This window comes from Mirounga angustirostris, unplaced genomic scaffold (assembly GCF_029215605.1).
Source record: "Mirounga angustirostris isolate CCGP_5_RB_7025 unplaced genomic scaffold, mMirAng1.0.hap1 SCAF_6, whole genome shotgun sequence".
NCBI classification, from domain to species: Eukaryota; Metazoa; Chordata; class Mammalia; order Carnivora; family Phocidae; genus Mirounga; species Mirounga angustirostris.
The window spans coordinates 147,216,347-147,243,351 of record NW_026991714.1 but is presented as its reverse complement, the minus strand read 5'-3'; the positions used below and the strand labels follow the sequence as shown (position 1 = coordinate 147,243,351).

The 27,005-nt window shown below is 45.3% G+C and overlaps 1 protein-coding gene across 2 annotated transcripts; it reads left to right on the top strand.

Annotated features, from left to right (window-relative positions):
• The first annotated feature begins 3,100 nt into the window (after positions 1 to 3,100).
• On the top strand, positions 3,101 to 23,953 carry OAT (ornithine aminotransferase). Of its 2 annotated transcripts, XM_045879026.2 has the most exons (11): positions 3,101 to 3,216; positions 7,817 to 7,903; positions 9,073 to 9,300; positions 13,334 to 13,558; positions 13,663 to 13,758; positions 17,154 to 17,281; positions 18,754 to 18,876; positions 19,507 to 19,635; positions 20,404 to 20,517; positions 21,587 to 21,731; positions 23,556 to 23,953. In XM_045879026.2, exons 3-11 carry the CDS (start codon positions 9,102 to 9,104, stop codon positions 23,714 to 23,716), a joined length of 1,320 nt encoding a protein of 439 aa, XP_045734982.1. In that variant the 5' UTR covers positions 3,101 to 3,216; positions 7,817 to 7,903; positions 9,073 to 9,101; the 3' UTR covers positions 23,717 to 23,953. The 2 variants fall into 2 exon arrangements, with proteins under 2 accessions (XP_045734982.1, XP_064451482.1); XM_064595412.1 differs by lacking the exon at positions 7,817 to 7,903 and having other exon boundaries at positions 3,145 to 3,216.
• The last annotated feature ends 3,052 nt before the right edge of the window (positions 23,954 to 27,005 follow it).

Here is a 27,005-nt window from a genome sequence, read left to right as displayed (position 1 = left end):
AAGTAGTGAAAAGTCAGAGGCCTGCAGAATCCATAAATCATTTTTCTGGTCACTGAGTAATTCAGAGTTGCCTATGGGAGAAAAATGAAGACTTGTTTCCTCTTTTTGTATAGTTTTAGCTTTTTTAGATGGTCAAGGTTGCCAGATCCAGTTCACTCCTGTTGAAAGAGCGCTTCCTGAACTTCTCCTTTCTCACTAAATTGACCCATGTGCTCTTGCCTGATTCAAAACTTATTGCAGAACCAGGCATGTAGGCACTCAAAGGACTTTGTTGAGTGAACTAATGAAATTAATTTAGGTGTTGGGTATCTGCTATAGGGTCAGTCTTTTTTTTTTTTTAATAAAGACCTTATTTATTTATTTGAGAGGGAGAGAGAGCGAGCACGAGCAGGGGCGAGAGGCAGAAGCAGAGGGAGAGGGAGAAGCAGGCTCCCAGTTGAGCAGGGAGACCTACTCCGGGCTGGATCCCAGGACCCCAGGATCATGACCTGAGCTGAAGGCAGACACCTAACACCACTGAGCCACCAGGTGCCCCTATAGGGTCAGTCTTTATATCTCCCAGATTTATGGCTCCTGAATAGTTAATTACTTGAATCTATGAACAGCTTTAGAGGCTCAAAAATCTTTGTAAAGTATGTTCTGTTTAAACATTTCTAGATTGTACAAGTAAAAAGCATACAAATAGAATAGCTGTTTCTTGGTTGAAAATAAGCTGCTTTCCAGTCCAGGGCTCCAAGGTCACATTATGCTGCAAAATAACCTGGTAGTAGAGAAACCATAAAATATTATCATGTACTTTGTACCTATTGCATTTTTCTGTTAAGAGAGAAGAGATAAAACCCAGACGTTCTCAGGAGTTTCTTACATGTGGAAACTTTTTTGTTAAAGAGCATCTTGTCTGTGAGTCCAAAGGCAATGTGACATATTTTGATGTTATACTCAGATCTTGGGTGTCATGTTCCCCTTCATGAACTCAGAAACACCTGCCCCTACTTGCCAAGGCTTAGGAGAGGTTTCCTGGGCTCTGTAAGATATCCAAGAGCTGGGCTTGGCTCTATATACCTGCCCAGGTTTGTAGAACAGGACCTTAGAGAAAACGATCCTTCTCTGACCTGTTGGGCAGAACAACCTAACTTCCAAGAAATCACACAGTGTTCAGGGTTGTGGAGGGACATCAAAGAAGTAAAAGGCAAAGTCCTGCTCTCAGTGAGCTCCAGAGAGTGCGTGGCTGTAACAGCTGGAGTAAGTGACCTTGGTCTAGGGCAGCGGGAGCCAAGGAGGACTGAATCCCTTTTGGTGTCTTGCTCTGGACATTTGCAGACATGGGCTCTGCTCTTTACAGCTTTGCCTCTGTGCCTACACCATTTTTCAGCCCTGACCTCGTAGCTTTGACTTTACTTTCTACTCAGCTAAGGCTAATCTCAGTTGCTTATGTGTGTTGAATGTTTTCCATTTGCCTCTCTACCCCATCTATTCTCCACCCTTTCCCACTGAGTCTGTGTTCTTGGAGAGTAACCTGCAGAGACTTCCTTAAAGGGGCTCCCTAGGGGGGTGCCTGGGTGGCTCAGATGGTTAAGCGTCTGCTTTCAGCTCAGTGCATGATCCCAGGGTCCTGGGATCGAGCCCCGCATCGGGCTCCTTGCTCAGCGGGAAGCCTGCGCTTCTCCCTCTCCTTCTACTGCTCCCCCTGCTTGTGCTCTCTCTGTCAAATAAATAAATAAAATCTTAAAAAAAAGGGGGAGGGCTCCCTAGGTCTCTGGCTTCCTAATGTGTCCAGCCCATGGAGAACTCTGGTAGGAGGTGGGAGGTCGGGATGCTTATCACCTCGGAGCCCTCCCAGTGGCATCACTGATGACCACAGCTCAGGCAGGTAGCCTCTCCTTTCTTCTTCTCTTTGGGTTTTGGGAACCAGCCTAGGGTTGACAATGGTGCACTGAGTCCAGGTTACTTCCCCACCCTTGTGGTTTACCAGTCCATGCTTAAATAATTCCTGTAACAAATGCACTTCAGATTTCCAATTTGGAGTGTGCCATAGGTTTCCAGCTGGGGTCCTGACTGATCACAATGGTTTCTTTTTCTTTCTTTCTTCTTTTTCTTTTCTTTTTAAGATTTATATATTTATTTTAGAGGGAGAGCACCCCCCCCGTAGGGGGAGGGGCAGAGGGAGACTATCTCAAGTGGACTCCCCGCTGAGTTCCCAGGCTCCATCTCACCACCCAGAGATCATGACCTCAGCCGAAATCCAGAGACTGAACCACCCAGGCGCCCCTGACCACGATGGTCTAAGGAAACACGGTGCAGTCCTTTGTCCCTGCAGCTGTCTTGGACTGCGCACTGAGAAGGGCAGAGGCACACGGGTCTGGGCTGCCTCTCACCTGCAGAGTGACCCTGGGCAAGTCGCTTTCCCTCTCCCAGTCTCTGGTTTCTAATATATAACAAAAATGGTGGAGGCAAAATGATGTCCAGGTCCCCTCCTATTCTCATACGAGATTGTCCTGGACTGTCCATTTTGAGTTCTGAGTTTTAATTATGGCTTGTGGAGGGCGCCACAGACAAACTTACACGGGGTGTGTCGCGGTCATTTAAGTGTCTACCCGCAGCACGAGGTCGGCAGTGTGTTTTCCAGCTGCCGTGATGACTTCTGGGGGTGGGTTCAGAAGCGCAACAGGGTTCGAGGGGTCCCGCAGCTGTGTTTGGGGTGTAGCTGGGTGGGCGCCCCGCAGAAGGCTCTGCGTGGCAAGGGACAGGGAGCATGGCCGGGAGCGCAGGGCTGGAGGTCCTGCCAGTCGTCCAGACCCTCGCGGCTGGGATCCTGGAAACTCCGGGAGCCCGAGGCCCAACAGACATTCCATCCTTTCGGGCCTCGTCTTCCCTCCAGCAAAGGGCGGACAGTGAGCGACCGGCTGAAAGGCAGCGGCCAGGCCCGCGCGGGAGCGCAGGGACCGGGCGGCGGCCCAGAGCAGCCCCGCCCGGGAGATGCGGGAGCCGCTCGAACCTCGGTGGGAGGTTGGGTTCGCGCCGCGCCGCAGCCGGGCGGGCGGGGCGGAGGGCGGGCCCACGGCGATTGGTGCCCAGCTCTCCGTCGCCAGCCAATGGGTGGCGAGGGCGTCCCGGGGGCGGGGCGGAAGCCGCGTCTTAGGCTCTGTGACGCGCCACCGTCGCGCTGCTGTGCTGTCGACGACGCGTGTCCCCGGCCGGCGTCGGAAGCCCCGCCAGGTATCCGCGCTAGCGCGGAGGGGCCGCGGCTCGGGCCGGGACCGGGCGTCCGCGACCGCGGCCGGCGAGGCGGCCGACGCAGGCGGCGTCGGTCTCGGGTCGAGGGTCTGGGGGGTGGGGAACGGGCTTAGGGGGCGCGCTGGGCCTCAGCCCGGGGGCAGGTTCCGCCTTTGCGGCCGTTTTACGCGGCGGGCGGCGGGCGGCGGGCACTGCGGGGCCGGGGGCAGCGGGCGGACGCGCAGCCTGGGCGGGCGGGGGACGCGGCGCATCCCGGCCCGGAGCGGCGGGCGGGCGAGGGAGGCAGGAGGCAGAGAGAGGCTGAGGATGTGGCGCCTCCGCCTGCCAGAGCAGGCGGGGCCGGGCGGGCCCTCGGCCCTCGGTCCCCCCGGCCCGCGGCCCCCCAGCGCTGCGGGGTCTCTGCGCCTTGGCTGCGCGCCTTCGGGCTTGCGAGAAGGTGTTGGGGCGCTAGCGCGTGGGGAGGCGGCACCGGGCACCGCGGGCACCCTGGGTTCCCGAGGTCTACCAGAAGGGTACATTATGGATTTGGGGGAACTGCTCAGTAAACGGTGGCTTTTGTAATGGGACGGAGGGCGCCGATGGACCCTTGAAAAGGGTTCGAATCCTTCCGGGTAGTGCCTGGGCCCTGCCTCCGACCTGCTTATCTCTCCCCTCCCCCAACATCGTTTTTCCCTCCAGTCTTTGTCCAAATAAAAAATTGCAGAAGTAGAGCCTTATCTACAGTAACGTGCAGACTAATTGGATGGTGTCAAGGGATTGGGGCCAACAGGCTTTCAGCATGAAGACTTCATCCGTAGAGGTCTTTGCCAGCAGTGCTGAACATCAGTAAATTCTGGTTGAAATCAGTGGGGCCCTTGTCTCAGGAACCTGTGGTCTCCACCTTTTTGTAACTCTTACCTTCTTGGTTTCAGTTTTACCTCTTTGATGAGGTGATAAATTAAGAGAGAAAAGTGAGTTTGAAATGAATTGGCTTTAATAAATGACTAATCTGTAATTTTCTCAATTCCAAATCCCTTCTTTGGGTTTCTAAGAGTTTCTGTAGGTAAACTCGTTCTCAGTTTGAACCTGAAAGTGTTCTTTATGTAATCCAATTTCTTTATCTTACCTGTTTGAAATAAACAATAGACTTCTTTCTTTTTTTTTTTTTTTTTAAGATTTTATTTATTTATTTGAAGAGAGAGACACAGCGAGAGAGGGAACACAAGCAGGGGGAGTGGCAGAGGGAGAAGCAGGCTCCCCGCCGAGCAGGGAGCCCGATGCGGGGCTCGATCCCAGGACCCTGGGATCATGACCTGAGCCGAAGGCAGACGCTTAACGACTGAGCCACCCAGGCGCCCCCAATAGACTTCTTTCTTAGAATATCTTGGTTTCATCTTCAGAGAATCTAGTTCCGGATTATGAAAAAGATCCAAGTATGAAAGTAGAGTCTGTCGCTCTCTCTCTCTCTTTTTTTTTTTAAGATTTTATTTATTTGAGAGAGAGCGAGGAGAGATATGAGAGTACAAGCACGGAGGAGAGGGAGAAGCAGGCTCCCTGCTGAGCAAGGAGCCCCACACAGGGCTTGATCCCAGGACCCTGAGATCGTGACGTGAGCCTAAGGCAGACGCTTAATGACTCAGCCACCCAGTCGCCCGTTGTGGTTTTTTTTTTTAATGAAGCATTTTAAAAAATGTTAATTCCAGTGTAGTTAAAAGTGTGTATGTTAATTTCAGGTGTACAATGTGGTGATTCAACAGTTGCATATATTAGCGCTCATCAAGATAAATATACTTAAAAAAAAGATTTTATTTATTTATTTGAGTGAGGTGGGGAGGGGGTCAGAGGGAGAAGCAGACTCTCTGCTGAGCAGGGAGCCTGATGCGGTGCTCCATCCTGGGACCCTGAGATCATGACCCTAGCTGAAGGCAGCTGCTTAACCAACTGAGCCACCCAGGCACCCCTGAATCTCATATATTTTAAAATACAGAGGAATTGGGGTGTCTGCATGGCTCGGTCAGTTAGGCAGATCTTGATCTCAGGGTTGTGAGTTCAAGCTCCCTTGTGCTCTGCGCTGGGCGCAGAGCCTACTTAAAAAAAAAAAAGTAGGAATGGACCAAATTTTGGAGGTGTGCGGAGGGTGTGGTCTGGCAGAGCCAGTCCTTTTTCAATAGTAATGGTTAAGATGTTTGTGCCAATGACGCACTTGAGTTGAATTTTAGCCAGATTACATACAAAAAAAAGAAAAACCCACAAATTTTTGTTAGCAGAACTTTAAAAAAAAAAAAAGACTGTATTTGTGAATGGTTACCTCAAGAAAAGTAAATATTTGACCGATACAGGAAAGTCAAATTTACTCCACAAGTTGAATATTTTAAGTGGCTTTTGATGAAATTCTGCTGGTTTTTCTTAGAGTTATTTAAAAAAAACTTGTATTTCATAGTGTATGCTAAATTAAATTAACTCTTCAAAATGCAGCCTTTTATGGAAATTCTATTTTAGGTATGTTTTCATGTAGACAGGATGGATTAGATAGATGGGAGTAATAATAGCTTGAAGAAGGGCTTTGTGAATTATGTAGATTACTGAAAACAATGATAAAATTTTTCCTGTCAGTAGCAGCTTGTCTTGTCTATCCTGTCGTGTCCCCCACCCCGCACCTGAGTGTGGGCCTTGGTTAAAGGCAAGACAACAGCCTGGACTGGTCAGGCTTACACATACTATTTTGACTCTTGAAGGCCATTAAATTTTTATTTTATTTTTTTAAATTTATTTATTTTATTTTATTTTTTTTAAGATTTTTATTTATTTATTTGAGAGAATGAGATGAGAGAGCATGAGACGGGGGAGGGTCAGAGGGAGAAGCAGACTCCCTGCTGAGCAGGGAGCCCGATGCGGGACTTGATCCCGGGACTCCAGGATCATGACCTGAGCCGAAGGCAGTTGCTCAACCAACTGAGCCACCCAGGCGCCCTTAATTTATTTTTTTTATTTAAAAAACTACACTGTACATTAACTTATTGGAATTTAAATAAAAACTTAAAAAAAAGTTCACTTCATTAAATTTAATGGCCTTGGGCTGCCAATCCACACGTATGGAGTAGAGCTTACTTAAAAAAAAAAATGTTAGTTAAGAGAGTTCTTAGTATTTTTTTAATACCTCAGTTTGTTTTCATAGTGCCTCTCTGCATGGTTCTGGTCACAGAGCTGCAGACCTTGATAGCAAAATCACTACAGAGGGTAGTTTTCATCTTAGAATTTGACCGTGTCTCATACAAATGAACTTCTAGACCTACTTGTAATCCAGGCTGCACTTCCTAGGGGAAATGACCTCTGCCTTTCTTTTAACCACAGACCATTTTCTCAGAGCTTCTCAAACACTTCTTTTCCCCTTAGTTTTGTTTTATATGTTGCCTAAGCTTTTTCTCTGTCGAATGTGACAACCTAGGCAGACATTCAGCTTCATTTGTAACAGTTCTTTTTCTGATTATAAATGTGGGACGTAGAGAATAGTAGAAAGATAATCACAGTGAACGTTTTTGTGCCTTTCCAGGTAGTTTTTCCTTATATTACTTCTTTATTTATAATCTTGAACGTATTGTATATATGGTTTTTTTTCACTTAAACACATCGTAAAACACCTCTCCGTGTTGTTATACTATAATTATTTTAAGTGACAGCATGTTGTTATGTATGTGATTATGTTGATCCGTTCTCCTACTGTTGAATATCTTTTATGCATGAATGTTTCTCCACATTCCTGAGTATTTATGATAAGATCTTAGGAGTGAAATTACTGGTCTAAGAGTACAAACCCTTCTAAGGCTGTGATAAGGGCTACAGTTCTTTTCTTTCTTTCTTTTCTTTCTTTCTTTCAAGATTTTATTTGAGAGAGAGAGAGAGAGCACAAGCAGGGGGAGCAGCAGAAGGAGAGGGAGAATCAGGCTCCTCGCTGAGCACGGAGCCCAATGTAGGGCTCGACCCCAGGACCCTCGGATCATGACCTGAGCTGAAGGCAGATGCTTAACTGACTGAGCCAACCAGGCGCCCCTATAGTTCTTTTCAAAAAGGGTTTAGTTCAGAGTACCACCATGGAATGCTGTGTTTGTTTTTTTTTTTTTAAAGATTTTTATTTATTTATTCATGAGAGACAGAGAGAGAGAGAGGCAGAGGGAGAAGCAGGCTCCCAAGGAGCAGAGAGCCCGATGCGGGACTCGATCCCAGGACCCTGGGATCATGACCTGAGCCGAAGGCAGACGCTTAACCATCTGAGCCACCCAGGCGCCCGGAATGCTGTGTTTTATTGCTAATTTGATCAAGGCAGAAATTGTTAATTTTTTAGTTGGTCGAACAGAGCATTAATTCTTACTGCGTAGAGCATAAAAGGCCAAGAAATAAAGTTAAAATCCATGTTTTAGACTTCACAGTAGTATTTTGGGGAAGTTCTGTCTCATTTTGTATAGCTAGACCTTGCATTTTGCTAGCCACTGCCCCCTGTCTGCTAGTTCCTATATAATGTGCCTCCCCCGGATACAACCTGGTGAGAGCTAAGGACCTTCTCCTTCGGAGAATGCATTTATGCATACAATTCTGCATTTTATTTCAGGAGTTATTGGATCCTCTGAACACCATCCCTGCATCTCAGATTAAAAATCTGTATTCTCATCTGAACTGTGGGAAGAAAGGATAGTTGGTGAGTTTGGGGAAACGGAGTGCTGGATTTTGTTTAGTAACTGTGAATTCCTGAACATACTGGATTTACCATGTCGTGCCAGGCTGAAAGGGAAGTAAGCCAAACTCCAAGTATTAAGTTTTTGCTAATTTGGCAGCTTAAAATGAGTGCTAGGAGGTTGTGTGATTTGACTTGTCATTCATGGAACTCTGTCTAAACATGACTTAAGTAGTCTTTTTAAAACATAAGTATAGACAAAAAAATATAGACGTAGTAAGTATGCTTAGTGTTTGTCAACTTTAAAAAAAAATTATTAATTTGAGAGAGAGAGAGAGGGCGCACCTCCCTTTGAATGAGGGGGGAGGAGCAGAGGGGGAGGGAGAGGGACAAGCAGACTCCTTGCTGAGTGCAGAGCCCCACCCCTGAGATCATGACCTGAGCCAACCCAAGAGTCCAAAGCTTAACCAACTGAGCCACCCAGGTGCCCCTGGCAACTTTTAAGATTCTGTTTTTTTATTTAAGAGAGAGAGTGAATGCAAGAGCAGAGGGGGGGTGGGGGGCTGGGGGTGTGGTAGCAGAGGGAGAGGGAGAAGCAGGCTCCCCACTGAGCCGGGAGCCCAATGTGGGGCCCGATCCCACCTCCTCCTCTGATTTGGTCTGCGTACTGAGGGGACTACCCATTTGAAAGGATTCGGCCCCACAGCAGTCCCTTATAACAGGTGCTCAGTCCACAAGATCAGGTACCACCTCTCTAGCCCCTCTGCTGTGCAGCCTTGCCTGACTCCCCAGAGTGAGTTCCTTGTCCTTGATATACTCTCAGTACTGATGACTTAAAAAAAGTATGTGTGCTTAGTAAAGAACACTTGAGTGGCACAGAAGAGAAGAGTGTAAGTGAGAGTCAAAGCCCCTGACCTCCCATCCATAGTTTTTCTCGATTTTCTTACCTATTCTCTTGGCCTCCTTTCCTGTAGTACTTTGTGCACATCCTGCTGTAGTCCTTGTCAGGTTTGACTCTAAACATGTATGTGCTTATTTCCCTTAAGCTTCCCCAGGCAAGGACTGGGTCTTTGTTCTCCCTCATTTTCTTGATTGTTTGGCGGACTTTGGTGAATGCTCAACACATGATAAGCCGACATGCACTGACTCTGGGAAGACTTTTACTCTTACTGCCTTCTCTTCTTTTTGAACAGGTGGGTGGTATTCCTACTTGAAGGACACGATGTTTTCCAGACTAGCTCATCTGCAGACCATTGCTGTGCTTCGTCGTGGAGTTCATTCCTCAGTGGCTTCTGCTACGTCTGTTGCGACTAAAAAGACAATCCAAGGCCCTCCATCTTCCGATTACATTTTTGAGCGAGAATCTAAATATGGTGCACACAACTACCATCCTTTACCTGTAGCCCTGGAGAGAGGAAAAGGTACATTTTGAATTAATCCAATGCCCCTTCTCCCTTTTGCTTGAAACCTTTTATAAAAATTGTTTTTAAGTTTTCTCAGTATACATTTTTCCAGATGCATTTAATTTCTTTTTTTTTTTTTTTAAAGATTTTTATTTATTTGAGAGAGAGAGAATGAGAGAGAGCACATGGGAGGGGGGAGGGTCAGAGGGAGAAGCAGACTCCTTGCTGAGCAGGGAGCCTGATGCGGGACTCGATCCAGGGACTCCAGGATCATGACCTGAGCCTAGAGCCTAGTGCTTGCAGTCTTAGGTACGGGGGGGGGGGGGGGGGGGGGGATACAAAGATGAACTCATTGTCTTTACCATTATGGACCTTGCCAGGAGGGAATGTAAGATACATAAGGGGGCACCTGGGTGGCTCAGTCGTTAAGCGTCTGCCTTCGGCTTAGGTCATGATCCCAGGGTCCTGGGATCGAGCCCCGCATCAGGCTCCCTGCTCCACGGGAAGCCTGCTTCTCTTTCTCCACTCCCCCTGCTTGTGTTCCCTCTCTTGCTGTGTCTCTCTGTCTCAAATAAATGAATAAAATCTTTAAAAAAAAAAGGGAAAGTACTATAATAGTGCTGTCGTTTCTTTCCTTTAACTTTTATTTTGGCATAATTTTAGGCTTAAAGAAAAGTTACAATAACAGTACAAAGAATTTTCTTTTTATTTTTTAAAGATTTATTTATTTATTTATTTGAGAGAGAGAAAGCCAGAGAGAGCACAAGCTGGGGGAGGGGCAGAGGGAGAGGGAGAAGCAGATTCTCTGCTGAGCAGGAAACCCAACTCAGGATTCAATCCCAGGACCCCTCAATCCCAGGACCCCGGGATGATGACCTGAGCTGAAGGCAGATGCTCAACTGACTGAGCCACCAGGCACCCAAAGAATTTTCTATTACTCTTCACCCAGATTTCTTTCTTTCTTTCTTTCCACTCAGATTTCTTTCTTTCTTTTTTTTTTTAAAGATTTTATTTATTTATTTGACACAGAGAGAGAGCACCAGCAGAGGGAGAGGGAGAAGCGGGCTCCTTGCTGAGCAGAGAGCCTAATGTGGGACTCGATCCCAGGACCCTGGGATCATGACCTGAGCCAAAGGCAGACGCTTAATGACTGAGCCACCCAGGCGCCTTCATGCAGATTTCTTGAGTGCTACCATTTTACCACATTTACTTTATCATTTTCTCTACACACACACACACGCACACACGCGCACTCGCACACACGGGCTACGTATTTTCCTGAACTGTTGAGAGGAAGTTGCAGACATGTGATGTCTCTTTACACCTAAATACTTAGTGTTTCTTTCCTGAAATACAGGACTTTTCTCAAACAATAGTGTAATTGTCAAGATAGGGAAATTATCGTTGGTAAGGCACCATTATCTAATCTACAGACCTGATCCAGATTTCATTTGTTGTCCTGTCGTAAAAGGAAAATCTCAGATCATGGGTTACATTCAGTTTTCAGGTCTGTTTAGTTTTCTTTAATCCAGAGCAGTTCCTCATTCTTTCTTTGTCATCTTGATCTTGATGTTTTTAAATAGTACAGGTCAATAATTTTGTAGAATGAACCTCAGTTTGGAAGTTGGCTGGTAAGGTAGTGACTGCCAGCCTTCTTCACTACAAAGATACTATTTTGTCCTTTTGAATATCTTGTGGGGACATGATTTGAGACTCTGCAAACTTTTACTCACACTTTTAACATCCATTAATTATTCTCTACCTGAATAAATGATTACTGATATTTGCCAAGTGGTGATTTAATGCACATTTTGAAATAACAGCCTTAACCTAATAAAACCAAACTTTATTACTTAGCTTTGGGCCAGAAGATGATGTATAAGAGTATTAAACATCTTTATCATTTTGCTGTATTTTTATTTAGGACCAGCACTGTAATCTAGATTTTGAACAAATGAAAATCTAGACTTCTTTTTTTTTTTTTTTTTTTAAAGATTTTATTTATTTATTTGAGAGAGAGAATGAGATAGAGCGAGCATGAGAGGGGGGAGGGTCAGAGGGAGAAGCAGGCTCCCCGCTGAGCAGGGAGCCCGATGCGGGACTCGATCCTGGGACTCCAGGATCATGACCTGAGCCGAAGGCAGTCGCTTAACCAACTGAGCCACCCAGGCGCCCCGAAAATCTAGACTTCTATGTTATGAATTTGGAAACTGTTTGTAAAAATATTCCTGTACTAGCAGAGTGTGGGTTCTGGAATCTGAGTGCCTGGGGTCAAGTCCTGGTTCTGTATGTGCCAGCTTGGGCTAATTCTAAGTCCAAGCATCTCTTTCCATATCTTTGTACTGTAGGATGGTAATACTTTCAGGGGTGGTTTGTTTTGTTTTGTTTTGTTTTTTAAATAGGGTTTTTTTGATGAGATAAGATACAGAAGTACCTAACACAGTATGTTAAAAGTACATGGTAAAAGTTAGCTGGTAAGCTACCCAGTACATTTTAAAATCTATAGTCAATTAAAAAAAATTGTTTTTAAGCATACATAACTTAAAATTTACCATTTTTATCGTTGAGTTCAGTGCAACTAAGTACACCTACAGTATTGTAGAGCTATCACCTCTAGCTAGTCCTGGGACTTTATTACCCCCAAAGGCCCCCCCTATACCCATTAAATAGTCACTCTACAGTCTCCCCTCTCCCTAAAACCCAGCAGCCACTAACCTGCATTCCATCTCTGTGGATTTGCCTGTTCTGGATATTTCATATAAATGGAATGGCTGCAACACATGGTCTTTTGTGTCTGGCTTCTCTGACTTAGTGTAATGTTTTCAAGGCTCACCCATGTAGCATGTGTTAGTACTCCATTGCTTTTTATGGTTGAATGATATTTCATTATATGGATGGACCACATTTTGTTTATCCATTCATTAGTTGGTGGACATTTGGGTTGTTTCCACCTTTGACTACTGTGAATGGAACTGCTATGAGCATTTGTGTACAAATTTTTGTTTGAACACATGTCTTCCACTTTTTTGGGGTATATACCTGGGTGTGGAATTGCTCGGTTAGATGGGAACTTTATGTGTGACTTGCTGAGGAGGTGCCCAACTGTTTTCTACAGCGGCTGCACCATTTTACAATATATATGAGTTGCAGTTTCTAGTAATACATGAGTTCCAGTTTCTCCTTATTGTTGCCAACACTTGTTTTCTTCCTTCCTTCTTCCCTCCCTCCCTCCCTCCCTCCCTCTCTTTCTTTCTTTCTTATAACCATCCTTATGAGTGTAGAATGCTATCACTGAGATTTTGATTTGCATTTCTGTAGTGACAGATATTGAGCATCTTTTCATGTGCTTTTTGGTCATTTGTATATCTTCTTTGGAGAAATGTCCATTCATGTTCTTTGCCCATTTTTAAATTTTTTTTTTTTTAAGATTTTATTTATTTGAGAGAGAGAGCAAGAGAGAGAGGGAACACGAGTGGGGGTGCAGAGGGAGAGGGAGAAGCAGACTCCCTGCTGAGCAGGGAGCCCGATGATGCCGGGCTCGATCCTGGGACTCCAGGATCATGATCTGAGCTGAAGGCAGCCGCTTAACCGACTGAGCCACCCAGGCGCCCCTGAATTGGGTTGTTTGTTGTTGACTTGTGTTTTGGATACTAGATCCTTAGTAGATAGGTTTGTGATCTGGAAATATATTTTCTCATTCTGTTGATAGTTACAGTCAAGTAATCATGATTTTTATGTTACGTTCTGCTTTTAAATTCCAAATGCCAGTTTTCTAGGAGTGAGGGTTTCACTCCAGACTTTATAAACTTTTTCATGTTACTGTGTTCTTGTTAAAGGTCTAATTTCAAGCTGGACAGATAAAATATAATTCCTTATAAACCAGGTTATTTATAATCAATCAGACTATGCTTGAGCTAAAATATGCCTTAACCACAATTCTGTATTAAGTAAAGGTTCATGTGTAGGTATTCAGAAGGCTTGCCAACAGTCTTAATCTTTGAATTTTATGTAACTCAGTGATTTTCTAAAATGACTCTCTTTATATATTTAGGTATTTATGTATGGGATGTAGAAGGCAGAAAATACTTTGACTTCCTGAGTGCTTACAGTGCTGTCAACCAAGGGCATTGCCATCCAAAGATTGTGAATGCTCTGAAAAGTCAAGCAGACAAACTGACTTTAACATCCAGGGCTTTCTATAATAATGTGCTTGGTGAATATGAAGAGTATATTACTAAACTTTTCAACTACCACAAAGTTCTTCCTATGAATACAGGTAAAATATTTCCTTTTACATTAAATAGCCAAGAAAACAATCTTACTACTTTTTGATAATTTAAGATTTTTTTTTTTTAACTGAAAAATTTTCTTTCTTGATAGGAGTGGAGGCTGGAGAGACCGCTTGCAAACTTGCTCGTAGGTGGGGATACACCGTTAAGGGTATTCCAAAGTACAAAGCAAAGATTGTTTTTGCAGGTATGTGAAATTCAACATTAGCCTTTGTGATGTCATCATACGATGTCATTATTATTTCAATTTACTGATGGAATATTTCCAGTGTGTTTGCCTCCTCTGTGATACATTATTTGCTAAATGTTTCATAAAAATTGAGAGATTTTCTCTTTTGGGGTTATTTCCAAGTATTTCTACATAAATGGGATTTTTCTCTGCTAAGTAACTCTCTACTCCTCACTCCCTAAAATGAATGACTGTATGATTTATTTATCATCTGCTTATCAGATTTTTTTCATAGCAGGTTTCTCATTAACTAGATGATCTTTACTGGTAGAGCATTTTTGTCAGGTTGTTGAGGTTGGGTTGTGTTAGAATGGGGCCGTGTCCTAGGCATGATATGGAGTTTGAATCTTAGTATTTGATGTGTTATTGTATCATGTTCTCAGAAGCTGTTGGAAGAGGAGGGCTGGAGTTGCCCTGGATAGATTTCTGGGAATGGTTGAGAGGAATGACTTGGATACTGATTTGGGAGACGAACAGTTACTTCAGATGATGGAATCTGACCTTTCTCCTCCGTACCCACCCTGTATTGGCATCTTACTTGTGTATTTAAATTTTGCTTTTATTTTTTGACATACCAAAAGATGTTTGTAATTGATGTAGACAACTTGCTGAGCTCAGAGATAGGTGTTCACCCATGAAACCACCATGACAATCTAAGCCGCTACCCTTTCCACCACCTCCAAAAGTTTCCTTTGTCCTCTTATTTATTATTACTAGTTGTACTTTTTATTCATTTTTTAATTGAAGTATAATTACCGTACAGCATCCTAGTAGTTGCAGGTATACAATGTAGTGATTCAGTAATTCTGTACATTCCTCAGTGCGCATTGTGATAAGTGTGCTCTTCATGCCCTTTATTTCACGCATAGCCCCACCCACCTCCTCTCTGGGAACCGCCAGTTTGTCCTCTGCATGATATAATCTGACTCTTGGAATCTTTATAATGATGTTCAGTTGATAGGTTCTGCCTTTTTTATAAAGTTTTGATTTTAATTTTTAAAAACAAAGTATGGATAAATTTGTCATTGCACATGGTCAAAATGCATTCTTTCAGTAGTTGAAATTGTTAAATATTCTGACGGCCAGGTGTAGTTGGTTTTTGGGGGTGACAAATTACTATTCCCAAAGAAGAAATCTTTGCTCAGCTCTGTGACCTGCCATTTTGGAATCTCGTGCCTTAGGGGTAGGATGGCATAACATAACTTTTCTTGCAAACAAAAATGGCATTTCTGGTGATTTTCATTCTTCCAGACTGTATTAGTCTCTTACATATTAGCAAACGGTGCAAAGGTGTTTTCACCTGAGTATTGAAAGCAGTTGGTGAGTCAGTTGGGTAGAGACAGAGAAGGCTGTTCCCAACTGAAATTCCCTTCCTCCACCCGCAGAGTAAGCCACAGAGGAGGAGACTCCTGAGGCTGCGTAGGGGGAGAGCAGATAGGCTCCTGGGCTGACTGGTGCATTTTCTTTTCTTTTTTCTTTTTACAGAGAGTGCACTTGCTGAGGCGGGGGAGGGGCAGAGGGAGAGGGAGAGAGAGAATCTTAAGCAGGCTTCATGCCCAGTGCAGAGCCCGTTGTGGGGCTCATTCCCACAACCCTGAGATCATGACCTGAGCCAAAATCAGCAGGCGGACACTTAACTGACTGAGCCACCCAGGTGCCCCTGGTGCATTTTCTCTTTCACAAGCCTGGTCAAAATCAGTGTGCTGTGACTGGTGGACAAGGAGAGTGGGGGTCACTCATGTGAGAGATCCTTTGCAAGAGTAGTGTTGAGGGACGCTTTAAGCCAAAACACAGTAATTCAGTACTGGGTTAATTGGGTTGGTGTGCGCAGAGGTGGTAGAAAGCTATTAAAAAAAAAAGGGGGGGGAACCCCCAAGCCTCTCTGTTATTCTACATTGTTTCTTTCCTTGCTTGAATGTAACCCAGTTCAAATTATCTTATGCATTTGCTTTACTCTGATTCAGGTTATGGTGTTTCTTCCCTCCAGCTTGTAAGCAGGCTCCATGCAGACCACTCTGTCCCCAACACCAAGGACAATGCCCCACATAGTAGGGCCTCAGATTTATTAATGAAATAAATTAATGGGTAAAAAGATGTTTCTGAACAAAGAACAATGTCAGTCATTTAGCACAAAAAAGATAATACCAAGGAAGGCAAAATTGAAAATGTTTAGATTGCCTGGGGATGTTTTCTGCAAATGAAATTTTTTTTAAAAAAATTTTTATTAACATATAATGTATTATTTGTTTCAGGGGTACAGATCTGTGATTCATTAGTCTTACACAATTCACAGTGCTCACCATAGTACCTACCCTCCCCAATGTCCCATCACCCAGCCCCCACATCCCTCCCACCCCCCACCACTCCAGCAACCCTCAGTTTGTTTCCTGAGATTAAGAATCTCTTATGGTTTGTCTCCCTCTCTGGTTTCGTCTTGTTTCATTTTTCCCTCCCTTCCCCTATAATCCTCTGTCTTGCTTCTCAAATTCCTCATATCAGTGAGATCATATGATACTTGTCTTTCTCTGATGGATTTATTTCGCTTAGCATAATATCCTCTAGTTCTATCCCCATTATTGTAAATGGCAAGATTTCATTTTTTGATGGTTGCATAATATTCCATTATCTATCTATCTATCTATCTCACATCTTCTTTATCCATTCATCTGCAAATGAAACTTAAAGTTCATTCTGTAGTATTGGGTGTTTAAAAGGAAAATACTAATTCTCTGTAAAGGATATTCTTTTTCTTTTATTGCTATTATAAATTCACTGTATCTAGAAAAGCATATGTTGAATGCCTCAGTTGTTAGGGTTTGGGATTACTGAAAGAAAAGACCAATATTTGTCCTCTAGGGCTCTAGATTACAGTCTGGACATTCAGTAGAGAAGTGCCTATAATAGCAATTGCGAGGCCAGGCCTTGGTGGTTGTGTGAGCCATGGTGTTTAATAGTGGGTGGTTTTTTTCCCCCTAATATCAGGTTTTTTTTAACAAATGAAAGCTCACCGGAGGCTGTATAAAGCAAAACCTCATTTTTTAAAAAAAATCAAACTTTTTTTTTTTTTTTTTTTAAAGATTTTATTTATTTATTTGACAGAGACATAGCGAGAGAGGGAACACAAGCAGGGGGAGTGGGAGAGGGAGAAGCAGGCTTCCCGCTGAGCAGGGAGCCTGATGTGGGGCTCGATCCCAGAACCCTGGGATCATGACCTGAGCCGAAGGCAGACGCTTAACGACTGAGCCACCCAGGCGCCCCCCAAAAATCAAACTTCTTAAGGTATTTTTTGGGGACCATGCTTATTAAGTTTGGGGGTTTGTTTGAAATAATCTCTGTTTATTTTTCCTTTTCAGCTGGAAACTTCTGGGGGAGAACATTGTCGGCTATCTCCAGTTCCACAGACCCAAGCAGCTATGATGGTTTTGGACCATTTATGCCAGGTTTTGAAATCATTCCATATAATGATCTGCCTGCTCTTGAGGTACTGCACTTAGCCTCACAGTGCTTTAGCTCAGAGTAATAGAAATTAAATTTGTTGAATGTATGAATTGAAAATAGATATGGGACTGTAATGAACGTCTGTCTAACATAAGTTGGGCCAAGATTTCAGACTGGTCTCTGTAATGGTCTATTGGTTTCCAGCACGGGGAAGTCAGGTGCCATGGTCTAATCCTGAGAACCAGCTACTTTCTCTTTGTATCCTGCATAAGTAACTTGGATAGTGTATGTTTAATTACTTTATTAGATAAAATTACTCAGTTTTTAGCTAGCCTTTTAAAATTATGAGTGGAGGACTTGTAAAATAAAAAGATTCACTGAAAATGTCTTTTAAAAAGCTATGTTTTTGGGGTGCCTGGGTGGCTCAGTCAGTTAAGCGTCTGTCTTCTGGCTCAGGTCATGATCCTGGGGTCCTGGGATCCTGTCCTGGGATTGAGCCGCATGTCAGGCTCCCTGCTCAGTGGGGAGTCTGCTTCTCCCTCTCCCTCTGTTGTTCCCCCTGCTTGTGCTCTCTCTTTGTCAGATGAATAAATAGAATCTTAAAAAAAAAAAGTAAAAAGCTATGTTTTTTTGGTTTTGATAGTACATTTAACTATGTATTAGAAAATAAAGGATATTGGGGGGCCTGGGTGGCTCGGTTGAGCGTCTGCCTTCATCTGCCTTCGGCTCAGGTCATGATCCCAGGGTCCTGGGATCGAGTTCCCCGTCGGGCTCTCTGCTCACTAGGGAGCCTGCTTCTCTCTCTCCTTCTGCCTGTGGTTTGCCTACTTGTGCGCTCGCTCGCTCTCTCTTGTCAAATAAATAAATAAACAGAATCTTAAAAAAAAAAATAGGATAGAGTAGCTTAAAGCTGAAATATTTGGAGCTCTTGGTAACTGAGTGTCAGAAATGTTATACTTTTTTTTTTAAGATTTACATCCAGGGCACCTGGGTGGCCGAGTTGTTAAGCGTCTGCCTTTGGCTCAGGTCATGATCCCGGGGTCCTGGGATCAAGCCCTGCATCAGGCTCCCTGCTCAGAGGGATGCCTGCTTCTCCCACTCTCACTCCCCCTGCTTGTGTTCCCTCTCTCACTGTCTCTCTGTCAAATAAATAAATAAAATCTTTAAAAAAAAGTAAAGATTTACATCCATTCTAAGAGTGAGAGATAGCGCATGTTGGCAGGGAAAGGGTAAGGGGAGAGGGAAAGAGAGTCCCAAGCAGACTCTGCCTGGAGTGCAGACCCTGACGCGTAGGCTTAGTCCCGAGACCCCAGCCATGACCTGAGCCAAAACCAAGAGTCGGATACCCAACCGCCTGCGCCACCCAGAAATGTTATACTTTAGTACAAAACTTAATTAGCATACTTAATGTAAAAATATATGCAGTGTGTGATTTCAGATTTAACTTACTTTTAGGCTATTTAACCAAATAGGTTAAAAAGGAAGCTACTAAAACGTATTCATATCTTTTTGTAGCGTGTTCTTCAGGATCCAAACGTTGCTGCGTTCATGGTAGAACCAATTCAGGGTGAGGCGGGCGTCGTCGTTCCAGATCCTGGTTACCTGATGGGCGTGCGAGAGCTGTGCACCCGGCACCAGGTCGCCCACCTTGCACCTGCCTACCTCGCTCAGGGCTGGGCCGGTAGTGTGGAAGCAAAGATGACATCACCTTTCCACTAGGGGGAGACCTCATTCTGAGAGCTTCAGAACTTTCTAGTACGCTCTGTCAGCGGCCTACACAGAAGTTGACTTTTTACTAGCTCTGGAAAGTGGCCAAGCCTGGGCTCAGGCAGAGCTGCAGACTTCCCGGGCCAAGGGTGGTTTCTTCCTCTCCACTCCAGCAGCCTGTGGGTGCTGTGATCCTCCCCAGGCCCCTGGTTGTATCCCTCTGCTCTCTTCCTCTTCCCACCGAGCTGGTCCATATTTAAGAAGTAACTGTTTAAGAAATGTTTGGAATAAGCAAGTGAATTAATTTGTTCCCAGAGAGTAGTTCTATCCAAACCCTGCGGAATAGAGCAGAATGGGCCTCAGGGAGGGAGTGGCCTGACACAGGAGATAATTGTGTGTCTGCAGGATTTCCATAGGATGCTGTTGAACTTCAGTCGGTAATTAAAAGGTTCTCACCAATCTGAGGGAATGTCAGAATGACAGATTTGTGTGGGGAAGTGTTCGCTGTTTGCCCTGTGGAAACAAAATCAGTAATTAATGTATTCCCTTGTTTTCCAACAGGTTCTGTTTATTGCTGATGAGATACAGACAGGATTGGCCAGAACTGGAAGGTGGCTGGCTGTGGATCATGAAGGGGTCAGACCTGATGTGGTTCTTCTGGGAAAGGCGCTTTCCGGTGGCTTGTACCCTGTAAGTTGAGGGTTCAGCTTCTTTAGTCCCTACTCTTGTGAAGTCTGCCCTTAAGATATTTTTACGTCAGCCAATCATGACAATGTGCCTTTCCCATGGCCTGGTTATACGGAGTGCGCTGCAAGGCACCCTGAACGTGTAATAGGAACATTTCGGCATTCCAGGGGGCCGATCGGCTTCGTTAACTTTACCCGGAGAACTGCGTGTACCTTGGAATTTGCTCCGGCATTTGTTTTGGATGGAAGCATTTTACCCCAGAAGTACTTCTGTAGAAGCCTGTGCTTTTTCCCGTTGTTCAGAAACCTAGCATTACCAATTGTCTAAAACCGTGACTGATTCATGTAGAGGTTGGGAAAAGAGTAATGTTTTGTTGTAGCTTCGTCCTTGAGTTTACTGCTCAGAGCCAGTCATTATACTGGATGATAGGTAAAGGGCTCTGACCGTAGCGCATGACTGTTGTTTTCTAGGCAGTTAAACCAGGCATTTCACTTGGCAAGTGGAAAGAATTCTAAATTCTATCGTTGCAGAAACCGCTTTCCTCTTGGTTCCTAAATGCTCTTGTTCGGAGCCATCAAAGCGTGCCTGACGAGCTCGCACTGAGCCCAGGGTATCACCAGTTTGTCCCTGGCAGTTAGGATGAAAGATGCATAGCCCTTGTTTGTGGAAGCTTCATGTCACATTTAATACCAGCTTCATAAATATTTGCTGAGAGTGGGAACGGTCAGTCCGGGAAATGACTTGGTTGGTCCCGAATTCTCTGTCTTGCAGGTGTCGGCCGTGTTGTGTGACGATGAAGTAATGCTGACCATTAAGCCGGGGGAGCACGGGTCCACGTACGGAGGCAACCCACTGGGCTGCCGAGTGGCCATTGCGGCCCTGGAGGTAACAGCCGATTCGGACCATTTGTCTGGTGTCCTTTTGTCTGGGTGGTGTCGACGTGGCTTTTAAGTTTGAGCCCAGGGGCGTAATGAGAAATATAATGACTGCCAAGTATCATAGAACATGAAGTCCAGAGGAGGGACTTTAGGGGCAAGGCATTCTCAAAAAGTAATTTAACCTTGGTCTTGTAGACGGGACTCCTCTGGGGGTTTTGAGTTGCAGTCACCTGGAGCTTTGGGGCCAGAGGCCCTGGGTGGCTTTCAGAGCTTTTACTCTGTGAGCAGACCTGGCCCGCAAGGCTATTTTTTTTTTTTTTTCTTTAGGTTTTGTTTATTTTGAGAGAAAGTAAGAGAGCGTGCACAGAGGGAGAGGGAGAAGCAGACTCCCCACTGAGCAGGGAGCCCGATGCGGGGCTGGATTCCAGGACCTTGAGATCACCATCTGAACCAAAGGCAGATGCTTAACTGACTGAGCCACCCAGGCGCCCCCCTCCTTTGTTTTTAAAGTGTAGATTTGAACACTTTTGGACTTATTCCTTAGGGGCCTACTACAAGGCATAAAATTATGTGATCTGGATCCAAGGATGGACTTTTTAGGGAAAAAAGTAAATGAAACTGTAGTTTAAAAATTAAAGTATATTCAGTCCATTGATTTATTCAGCTAATAAGATCAGTTGCATTAAACAAATTTTCATTCTTATTTTGCCACGAAATCAGATTGATGATGGATTTGTGACTAAAGCAAGCTCTGTTTGAGGCTTGTATATGTTTAACTAGAAACTAAACTGGTTGGGCCGCCTGGATGGCTCAGTCAAACGTTTGACTTTTGGTCTTAGCTCAGGTCTTGATCTCAGGGTCGTGAGTTCAAGCCCCACGTTGGGCTCTATGCTGGGTGCGGAGCGTACTTAAAAGAAAAATGAAACTGGGATAGACTTTGGAAAACAAACGAAAGTTCAGTGACTCTGGTCTTTATCTGATCGTGTTCTTCCTTTGCTTATTGTCCACGTTCCTTTCCAAAGAATGACTTAAACCAGGGCAATCTTAGCACTTGTGTAATTTCTCGTTAAACACAGGTTTTGGAAGAAGAAAACCTTGCCGAAAATGCAGAGAAGATGGGTAATATCCTGAGGAATGAGCTCATGAAGCTGCCGTCTGACATCGTCACAGCCGTCAGGGGGAAAGGATTGCTAAATGCTATTGTTATTCGGGAAACCAAAGGTATGGACGCGAACATTTTACTCCAGATGTTATTTTTATGGGAAGGACTGAAACACTTGCGGTATTTTCTCTGGTGGTTGGGTTCCCCTGTTTGAAATTGTTGAGCAGGTCTGTTAGGCAGAGTCTCATCTGACTTCTGTTAATGGCCTGTGGAAATAGAGCCCTTTCCTCCGGGAAGGACTGAACTGCTCCGTGACGTCACTTACCGTTCTGCCTTGGGCCCGTGACGCAGCACGCGGTGTTCAGTTACTTGCTGCCACGGCCTGCACACGGCACTTCCCTGGGGGGCTTCCTGTTCGCTGTCTTCCCTGCCTCCCGGCGGGACTTGCTCCGGCAGCGAAGGTGGCAGGGGTGGCGGGAGTGGCGGGAGTAGCAGTCGGAGCGACGCGTGACAGTGATGGCGGTGACCGGAGTTCCCCCTCCGCCGCCTGCTGCGTGTGGGCTGTCGCAGTACATCATCTGTATTGGCCCTCGAGGGCTCCTTGCTGGATTTTCCTGTGATAACCCTTCCTTTTATTTTTTTTATTTTTTATTTTTTTAAAGATTTTATTTATTTGACAGAGAGAGAGAGACAGCGAGAGAGGGAACGCAAGCAGGGGGAGTGGGGGAGGGAGTAGCCTTCCCGCTGAGCAGGGAGCCTGATGCGGGGCTCGATCCCAGGACTCTGGGACCACGACCGAAGGCAGATCCTCAACGACTGAGCAACCCAGGTGCCCCGATAACCCTTCCTTTTAAAGCAGTGATTCCCACCTTGGCAACACTTCAGGGTCACCTGAGGAACTTTTCATTTTTATTTTATTTATTTATTTTAGAGAGCGTGTGCAGCAGGTGTGGGGGTGGGCAGAGGGAGAGAGAGAATCTTAAGCAGCGGACTCCACACAGAGCGCAAAGCCCAACACAGGGCTCAAGCCCATGACCCTGAGATCACGACCTGAGCCGAAACCAAGAGTCGGACGCTTAACTGACTGAGCCACCCAGGCGCCCCCTGAGGAACTTTTCTTTTTTTTCTTTTTCTTTTTTTAGTTTTTACCCTGAGGAACTTTTATTTTATTTTATTATTTTATTTTTTTAAAGATTTTATTTATTTATTTGATAGAGACACAGCCAGAGAGGGAACACAAGCAGGGGGAGTGGGAGAGGGAGAAGCAGGCTTCCCGCGGAGCAGGGAGCCCGACGCGGGGCTCGATCCCAGGACCCTGAGATCATGACCTGAGCCAAACGCATTCACTTAACGACTGAGCCACTCAGGCGCCCCCCTGAGGAACTTTTAAAAACAATCCAAACCTAGCTTCCCCTCGGAGATTCTGATTTGATGGGTCTGGGCGGGGCCCAGGCATTGGCCGAACCCTTTCGGTGATTCTGACTTGCAGCCAGGGTTGACAATCATACTCTAAAATGAGGACAGTCTCTTTCCACAAGCTCAGGAGGCAGATCCATCTTAGGAATGTGTAGTGTTCCCTGAGTTTGAGTATTGCTCATTCTCTGCCTGTTAACTTCTCTGTGTCCTGCCCAAATTCTTTTTGCACTGGTTCCTCATAATTAATACGACAGCCTTAGCACATAATTTTTTTGCCTGGTGTTTTTCATTTTTGAAAAACGAATAAAGCTGTATGTCTGATCAGACCATCCAAACCTAGTTATGCGCTTGCTGAAAAATAACCTCATTTTTGAGAATAAGAACAAAGCGCTCTTGCAACTCTAAGCGTCTCTTTAGTAAGCCCTGGGAGTTTTCTTCTGCCAGGTGGCTCTTGCCCATCTGTACTGCAAGGGGATGCTCAAACATTTGTCTTTCATCAGCATGCATGTTTGGCCATTTTTCTTTAGATTATGATGCTTGGAAGGTGTGTCTACGGCTTCGAGATAATGGACTCCTGGCCAAGCCGACCCACGGCGACATCATCAGGTTTGCCCCACCGCTTGTGATCAAGGAGGATGAGGTTCAGGAGTCGGTGGAAATCATTAACAAGACCATCCTGTCTTTCTGAGGGGAGGGGCTGTTTCCAGTGGTGCCCGGAGCCAGCTGGAGCCAGCAGTTTGTGTGAGCTCTGTCACATTCCTGTACCTCACAGAGGCACATGCCACTCCCCGGTGTCTTCACGGACTTTTTTTTAATATACATTTTTTTTTTTTCAGTTCGTGCATAATAGAAGGGCATTTATAAACACTCGGTGTGCTGTGTAATGCGACTGTAAGAGAATGGAATGGCATCTCTGTACAATCAAGTTTCTGTGTGCGTGTGTTCTTTTAAGGTGAAATGTACCTACCTGTATATAGAGAGCCTTTTAATCAAGCCCTGCAGTATAATTTTATGTTTTTATAATTTCCTTACTGAACAGATGTTTTGTATTTGAAAAAGTTACATGGGATAGTACATGGAAGACTTGCTTAACCTTATAAAGTTAAATTATAATCACTGAATTTTAGGAAGGATTAATGGTTAAGCTTATATGAAATACTAGGATTTAAGGAAACTTCGTATTGGCCAGCACCAGGGTGTATCCTATAATGTCATTTTTAATTAGGAATTAGTGTTTAACATTCCCAGATTATGTTTTAAGTGATACAGTTTGTAAGAAAGGTTTATTTTCAGTTTTTCTTTAAAGTAACGCTCTATTTAAGCATCTGTTATGATGGCAGTGTCTCTGATTACCTAACATTTTTAAGCTCTTTGAGAATGTTTTTGCTTTACTGTGTGTGTTTTCTAAGAGCATTTCAGCGTCTTTGGTGATAGAAAAATAGAAATTATAAAAAGAAAGTCTGTTATTATATACTCCCTTCTCCCCTTTGACAATAATTGCTTTTTTCCTGTGCTTATACTGGTATTTACCATTTTTATTAAAGTATCCTTATTATGCATGGCATTGTGCAACTTTTTTTTTTTTTTTATCTGAACATAGTATTCTGGAGGCTTTTCTATGTCGGTAATTACAAGTTTATCTCAGCCTGTGAGGACTGTCATGTGGATATATTATAATTTCACACTGGGGGACACTTGGGTTGTTTCCAGTTTTTCCTTCTTTAAACAAAGCTTGTGTCTGCTTTACGTTTCTACAGTCTGTGTTCGTGGAGGTCTCTAGAGGTGGATTGCTGTGTCAAAGGGAATGAACTTCTATTTATTTTATTTTTATTTTTAAAGATTTTATTTATTTATTTGACAGAAAGAAAGAGCACAAGCAGGGGGAGTGGCAGGGAGAGGGAGAAGCAGACTCCCCTCTGAGCAGGGAGCCCGATGTAGGGCTCGATCCCAGGACCCTGGGATCATGACCTGAGCCGAAGGCAGACACTTAACTGACTGAGCCACCCAGGCGCCCCCCCATTTTTATTTTTTAAAATATTTATTTCTTTTTTTTTCAGTATTTTATTTGTTTGTTTGTTTGTTTATCTATCAGGGAGAGTGAGAGAGAGAGCACAAGCAGGGGGAGTGGCAGGCAGAGGGAGAAGCAGGCTTCCCGCCGAGCAGCGAGCCCGATGTGGGGCTCGATCCCAGGACCCTGGGACCATGACCCGAGCTGAAGGCAGACGGTTAACCAACTGAGCCACCCAGGTGTCCCTTAATATTTTATTTCTAAATAATCTCTACACCCAACATGGGGCTCGGACCTACAACCCTGAGATCGAGAGTCGCAGGCTCTCCTGACTGAGCCGCAGGTGCCCCGGGAATGAACTTTTAAATGCCATGGTGCTGTGTGGCTCCCTGCCACCCCCAGGTTCCAACGAGTTACCTCGTAGCAGCATGGGGGTTCATGACTGAACGTGTGGGCAGTTACAGGGGGTCTGTTCTTACCAGTGGCGGTGCTTATTGGTCTGGGTGGGAGTTTCTGGTTAAAGTGTTGGCAGCGGCTAGACAGGTCTGTCTGTAGGACACATGGCACACGGGAGTGTGACGTTCCTCCTGAAACGTTCAGAGGCTGCCAGTTCTCCATCCCTGGTTTGCACTCTAGGACCGGGTACCAGTGTCTCAGCCTTCCCTCCAAACCTCCCGGAGGCCCCTGACTGGAACCTGCAGACGGCCTCGAGGCTGCCCATTAGCATCACTCGGGCTGTCGGAGTCTCCAGGCTGGCACCCAAGCACCAGGAAGTTTAAAGCTCCCCAAGAGGATTCTGTGTGCAGTCAGGGTTGAGAAACCTGGCTCAGGGGTCTTCCTAAAATGCAGATCCTGATTCAGTGTGAGCCAGACCTGAAATTGTGCATTTCCAGTGAGCGCTCAGGGGGCCCCAGTCCCTGCAGAGGCAGATGCTGATGCTGCCTTCAGGCCTATGATCATCAGGCAGGAGTCCGTTTGATGTGCATTCAGCAATTCTCACCCATCAGAGAAGCCCTGAAGGCCAGGTGAATTTAAGAAATCGACAAGCTTCTTGCTAAATCCTCTGTGGGCCTAATAGTTTGAGAAAGGACCCTGTAGGAAAGCACAGGGTGCCGTGGGGAGCAGTTAGAACCTCGCATGCAAGAAGGTGGGATGTTGGGGAGTCTGGAATTCCTTTGGCGTCAGTGGAGGAAGGACGGGAAGCAGGGAAGTGGGGTGATACCAGATATATTAGACAAGCCTGCCAGGGGGAATGCTGCAGACCTGTTCACCCAGTGCACGCTTCCTGGTTTGCTAGCCATGTCTGTGGTGCTGGGTATGTGGAACGTGGAGAGCGAGGCGGAAAGACCCACGTGCTTGCTTCACTTTATAGTTTGTGGAGGGGGTGCTTGGTGATGGGGGGAGCCCAGGTAGTGGGGAGGCAGGACGGAGGAGAGGCTTTGGGATGTCAGAGCTATAGACTTGTCTTTAGAGCCTCCCTTCCCCCCTCGGAGGAAGTGGGACAATACCCACCTTTCCAGAGAGGTGTGGGCATGAACCGCTATGGGATAGGTAAAGTCCCCACACAGTACCCGGCAGATGCTGCCTAGGGCATGTGATCACAGTCAGGGGTCCCCGCCACTCTCCATTGGAGGAAGAGGGAACCTCTAGATGAGGGTGCTAGCGGGAGGGGGAGAAATGGGGTAGAGTTGGCGGGGCTGGCTGTGCCCTGAAGGGGAGGAGTGGCCTAAAGCAGAAGCCACGGAGAGCATGGGATGCCCAGATACAGGCCCTGGGTTGAATCGCCCAAAGAAAGATAATCCAGGTGTTATTTCGCACTTCCAGTGGTAAGTACCATTGTACTTAGTACATAACAAAGTACTGAGTGTCATAAATGCCAGAAATTTATTTCACAGTTCTGGAGTCTGGAAGTCTGACGTCAAGGTGTCTGTAGGGCTGGTTTCTTCTGGGGGCAACTCTCACATGGTCT